Raw genomic sequence first — 6440 nt, forward strand, 5'->3', positions numbered from 1 at the left:
GGAGCTGAAATTTTAGAGATTTTTAAGTAGTACTGCATTAGCAGAGCTATTTGCTGGGTTTTAGCAATGTCGCTCCAATTCCTAGTGAGTACAAAGATACATGTCAAATTTTCTAGATAAGACTGTCATATATTAGGAGATAAATAGAAAAACTCTCATCTTCCAAATTTTTCTCTCCTCTTTTTAAAAAAATCCATTTTTTTACTCTCCAAAGTTTGTAGAGTTTGTGGAGTGTGTGAAGGTTGGGTCCATCTAAAAAGATCATCCATAGCCCAAAGCAGTTACCAAATGTATCTTTATTCCATATTGCAAGAGCAGGGAAGCTCCCTGAAACTTCTTTATCTCTGAAGCTACAATGAATTTCTTATCTTCAAAAGCCCCATCCTTCTTTCTAAGTAAATATTGAAACTATAATAGCCAGAGTGTCTGGAGAAACAAACTGTATTGCCTACAAAGTAAGCTACTTTTTCCCAAGAATATTCCTAATAATTTTAAAATTGCTAGAAGTTAGCTGGATATTTTCAAGAACACACATGTAGTTCTTGTGCAGAATGATCTAATCACAAGGCACAAGAAGGAGACCACTGGAAATTTGAAAATCTCTATTTGGTTCCTGATTCAGATACTGCTTTTTTCTCCATGACTGTCAAGGTCATCTGGTCTTTCTATGCCTAATTTCCCCAGGTGTAAAAAGGGGCTGTTTTTTCCATAATTCAGGTTGATGCTAAGAAAGCTGAGATCCTTATGTTTTCGGTATGGTGGGACAGAGGACTTGGGCTGCACAGAAATAATTTGTTATTGTTTCCCTGCACTGTGTTCCTGCTTGCCCTGCTATAGAAAGTGTTAGAAAAGTCACTACCACCATTATTCCAAGTTAAGCCAACGTGACTTTCTGACAACTGGTGCACCTGGGGAAAAGAGGCACAGGACAGACCTCAGCTGTGACCTGTCTCATAATGACCACAGATACTAAGATGAAGAATGCCAGGAAATGTTTTATTTATCCTAACCAGCTTGACTCCAGAAATACCAAAGTTATGCTGACCTAACTGGCTCTGTAAATGCCCAGAAAGAAAAATTGCTGTCAAGTGATTTTTTTGTGGATACAGGACAGAAACACAAGGTTTCATAAATGCAATGAGAACTTAGATGTACTTAGCTGTACACATGTAGTCTGTGCAGTTATGGAAAGAGCTGTTAATGAAGTTAGACTCCAGAGGTATTTGCCTCAGACCCTGTACTCTGAAATGTGCCCTTCTGAAGAACAGCCAAAACTATGTACTCATGGAAGTTAAAAATCCCATTGTTTAGCTGAGATAGTTTTGAGATCGGCACTCTCACATTAGTCCACCTTCCAAAAAAAGGCTGCTCAGAGATCTCCACACTGTTCTTGCAGGATACCGGCTCAACGGTGTGCATCGCAGGTGAAATGCACCCGGGAACTGTTGAGATTGAGCATGTTTTCATCCTGCAAAGAGCCATGCATGAAGAGAAAAGTCAGTGCTGAAAAAAACTCCGAGGTGATGAGGCAGCAGAAATATAATGCATCCCTGGAAAGGAGCATGCAGCTCTAACATGTGGATCCAGGTGCTGACAGTCCTGCACATGGAGATGTAACTCCCACCTCTGGAATCCCAGGCTGGAATTCGTTCTGGGATATGTCACTGGTTGGGTGTTCCTGGCTGGCTGGCAGCCACAAGGAGAGCTATGCCCTGTGGCAACTCGCACTCCAGGCAACAAAGTGCTTAACATAGTACTTGTGAGGGTAACAGCAGCTAAGGGTAGTTAGGATTGGACATTTTCCAAAACATCTGGAGCAACTGAGCCTTTTAAACCAGGCCTGCCCAGTGCTCTGGTTGTGATCTGGGACTACAATACAGGCGTCTGTATACCAGATTAGATACTAATAATTAATTGCTACATTGATTGCTTGAGCCAAATGTGCACTGCTTATCCTTCCTCTGCATCTTTTGACTGTCTTATCTCGGTGACATCCTAATGCCAAGTGGTATAGGCCAACACAGAAGGTGTCTAGCAGCTGGAACTCACTTGCACTTTCAGTATTTATCTATCTGCCTTAACAGCCGGGAGCTGGCAGCTTGGCACCCTGCTTCCACCCTGCTTGGCATCAGAATGGCTGTGTTTTCCAGCTTCCACAGGAGTTAGTGCTGATGCCCCTTTTTTCTGGAGTGGGCATTAGTCCAACAGAATTTACTCTGTGCAGCCTGGTGACTCCCAGTGTTTCCATAGGGCGTGCAGAGGCTGGAACTTCAGAAAGAAGAATCTCCTTTTTTTGCCATTCGGACTTGGTAAAATACAGCTGAATCCTTCTCAAACACAGTTTGCTGGACTAATAGCTACATCCCACACTGAGGATTTTATTAGTCACATAGAGTTCACAATATTGTAAGTAGCAAAAAAAAAGTAAACAAATATCGTATGAAGTACTTATGAGAGCTGTCAGAATACTATACTCTTTAAAATACTGTGGCTAATGCCTGAGCTGGCACCATACCTTCTTACTGACTTTGCCAAAATAATTTCAACCCTGTGTAAGAAGACTTGACCCTTACTAAAAGAAAAAAAAAAAAAAAAAAGCTGTGTGTTTAGTAGCGTATGTTCCTCTTATTGAGGACTTCCATCTACATTTAAGCATTTTTGCTAAGTTAATTCTTCATTGCAAAGAAAATAATTATATTAAATAATGGCAAGGGCCTTTATTGCTGCACCAACAAGACAGACTAGTATTAAAATGCTCTCCCCAGACATACTCATTTAAATAAAAAGTGAGTATATGTGACAATGAAGGAAAAGAGAAGTGGCAGATGGTGAGTTACTCATAACTACCCATCTTAAGAATATTCTCTCAAAAAACCTAGCAATGAGATAATTGCAGAAGGGAACAGCCTATATTTTCGCAAGAAACAAGTATTAGTTTAATTTGATAGAAATGCTCATGAAAGTTCAAGTTGCTCCAAGTGGACGACTGTGCTAGAAGACCACCCTTCCTAACCCAGAGCCACTGGAAAAATATAACTTGTATATTCTATTTCTTCCAGCTGGAGTTTCAAAAACTATCAAAGGTCAATAGTCATTATTTAGCTTTACATTTTCTAAAATCTCTAGTCTTGTAGATTTTGGATTTCTTTTTTTAAAAAATACAGATGAAGTTTAATGAATAAAAAAGTATTTATTAGTGTTGTCCATACACAAAATAACAGGCAATAGAACTTCAAAGGAACATACAGGCAGTGGAGCACAAGTGCTTTAGCTGCTTGAGTAAGAGTCCAGTCTTGGGCCTATGTGCGAAATTTTACAAGTGATTTTATCTCTGCATCTCTGTTTACCTGCCAGAAAATGATTATAATGTGCTTCATACTATAGGAGAAAAGAAAGAATGAAGTCTGCATATTTTTCTGACATCCTTTGATGACATTGGAAAACTGAAGTTTTGCAAAATTATGGAAAAGTCTGAAAATCTTGTTGCCCTTCATTATCACGATGATGAAAAAAATAAAGGTAATGTAATTCCCTGCCGAAATGTTGCTTGCACTGGCTGAGAAAGCTGAAGCCTGCAAAGCTGTAGAAATTTTTTAAAAACTGCTTTCTAAGCAACACTTTGGCTAGAAAGTGTTAAGACAAAGGCTTAGCACTTACAGAAAAATCTAGTTAAAGAGAGAGAGAGGGAGAGAGATAGATAATATTTTGAATATATTTTGAAGTTTATTTTTCCTAATAATCTTTAGGTCAAAAGTATTGTACATAACCAAGAAGTGCATAGCGCTAAATTCATTTTGGCTAGCACAGCTCAAAGAGGGGCGAGGAGACTACTTATACACTTCTCTGTAGAGTATGTAACATCCATGGGTAACATCTATGTAGCAGTGTATGTGCAAATAAAATCAATAACATCTTCAACTATGTCAAGTGTAGTCTGTTGTGTATATACAAAACCAGAAAAATATATTCCTTTTTTTTCTTATATACACTATATAACATAAGAATAAAATCTGGAATAGCGTGCAGTAACTTAGATGAGACCGGACTTCCATGATACAGAGCTTTAGAAACACTTCCTCAGCATTTTTTGTCTTGGACCATTGTGATAAAAAAGTTGCAGAAAGAAAGCAAGCTTTCTGGACAGTATTCCTCAGCCACCTTTTTCTGATCAATATAATCTATATCTTCAACACAGTCTTGACGACTGTGTTCTAGCTTTTTTTCAGTCACTGAGGCAGCTGCTGGAGTCTGAACAACTTCTTTTGCATGATGCATTGTCCCTTCTGCAGGACCCACTGATGTTAGCAGGCTTGAGTGGGTCAGCTTGAGATGAGCACTTCGTGGGCCTTTCCTACATACTTTAGATTTTAGGACACTTTTGGGGTCTTGACAGATCTGCTTCTGCTTCCTGAGGGATCGGGAGACTTGTTTCCAGTAGGATTTCTGGTTTGCTGCGTACTGTGCACAGGTGGAAGGGTCTCCAGAGAATTCACACCAGAACTTGCTGTCCCCATGCTTGCACTCTACGTGCACAGCAGCAGCATTCGTGTCGGTCACTGCCCAGGTGCACTCAACATTTTCTTTGGTTTTAAACTTGCCTTTAGGAGATGATTTTCCTCCTTTTGACTTCCGCCCTTTTTCACTGTCTTGGTTAGATTCAGTTTGTTTTTTCCCACTGTCTTCTATGCCTTGTCTTCCCTTTTTTCTTTCCTTCTGTCTTTCACAGTTGGCTAGTAGCATCTGGGCAACCAGAATCAACACACAAAGAAGTCCAAAGCTTTTGATCTTCATGGTCTCTGTTTTGCTTGTTATCTGCCTTCAAAACAAACAAACAAGCAAAAATGTAAAAATATTTTCGTTTAATGCTGGAATCCATTTGACAGTTGCAGTATTTCAGACATGGTACTGCACTGCTCTTTCATACCTTTTAAAATGATGTTGCCAGCCAAATCCTTTGTCCTTTGTGTGAATAATACCTGGTTTCTAGAACCATTATGTATTATCCTTGGGAACAGTAGATGGCTATCAAGTCCTTCTGATCCAATTAATGAACTAGGCAATGTGGAACAGAAAAGAGTCATTCCCAGGACATGCTACTGCCCAGTGACTGAGGTACCTTAATTAAAATCTCTTCTGCAGTCAAAGAAGGAATTTGAACCTGGGATTTGTCAATCTTAGATGGATATCTGAGTTTATAAGTTTACGAGTTATAAATTCTAACAAGTAAGCAGTTGTTCCCATGGTCTCCCATTTTCTAAATGGCATGTAAGAAATTTTGACTCTAGCCTCCAGCTATTTTTCAGAAATACACCAGACAGAAAGGAAACCATTTGGTTCAAGTTGAGCAAAATTATTTCTTAATTGCCTTAATTCGCTGGTCATGCCAGTATTTCAGTTTTCTGTTGAAAAGAAATATGAGAGTAGTCTTTCCAGAAACCAAAAAGTAACTATTGATGCATTCTTTGCTGCCTTGACTGCTAAACAAACAGAACTACCTTTCTGTTTTTGAAGACACCTGCAGTGTACTGCGCTGTGTCTAAAGCTACCAAATTCAAGGGATAAATATGCAACTTCGGTTTTGATGTGTAGCTAGTTAGCAAATTATTGCCAAGCCACTCCCTGTGTCTGCACAGAGCACATTTATTTCAGTAGGTCTTTCTCTTTATGAAGCAGCTTTTAGGATCAGAGCATACCATAATAGTAAAGGGTTTAAAACTAGCATTTAGTTAATTAAATCCCTAAATGTATTTTTCAGATGTTCCCATCACAGCCGTTTCTGTAGCCAGGTTTCCATGTTAGAAAGCAGAAATTCATGTGTAGGCACCCTAACAAGGAACCTATTTCAACATTAAACGACCTGCAAATATCTTTAGTTGCATAAACTTAGAATCTAGAATACACAGGTAGCAGGAGATGTGAGCAGGTTCTACTTTTGCATAGTTCTTACTTGACTTGCTTCAAGCCTTACACCATACACAGAGATTTTTATACTTGACTGGCTTCATGCCTTTTGCTCTGCAGAGATTTTTCACTCCATAAAACCCTCGTTAGAGAACATCATGTAGTATCTACAGATCTGTTGCAAATACAGCAATTAATAACACTAAAATGAATAATGATGTAACAGTAACCTGTTGCAAGTGGAACAGTGCAAAAGTAAGATAACTAAAAGACATACCTTGCATAGGGCTTGGGGACACCCAAACGCAACTCCTGCTGCAACTCCTCTCTTTCAAAAGAATCAGAGCCAGTTGTAAAAGCAGCGTGGTATTTATAAAGGCAGAGACACACCTTCAGGTCTCCAGCAAGACTATTACAACACAATAGGGTACTTCAGTGCCATGTTCATTTACACCTCTGACACACCTCCTTGGAAAAACGCCAGTTCTCATTCTTAGCACAAAAAAACCCCCAACCAACCACCCGAAAAACAACCAACC

General features: G+C 39.3%; 1 protein-coding gene across 1 annotated transcript; it reads right to left on the reverse strand.

The window, feature by feature from the left end:
- Positions 1-3698: 3698 nt before the first annotated feature.
- Positions 3699-5031, reverse strand: FGFBP1 (fibroblast growth factor binding protein 1). Its single transcript, XM_040582326.1, has one exon. The coding sequence runs from the start codon at positions 4789-4791 to the stop codon at positions 4078-4080; it is 714 nt and encodes a 237-aa protein (XP_040438260.1). The 5' UTR covers positions 4792-5031; the 3' UTR covers positions 3699-4077.
- Positions 5032-6440: the final 1409 nt, after the last annotated feature.

The sequence above is a fragment of the Falco naumanni genome, chromosome 1, assembly GCF_017639655.2.
Source record: "Falco naumanni isolate bFalNau1 chromosome 1, bFalNau1.pat, whole genome shotgun sequence".
Taxonomy (NCBI): Eukaryota; Metazoa; Chordata; class Aves; order Falconiformes; family Falconidae; genus Falco; species Falco naumanni.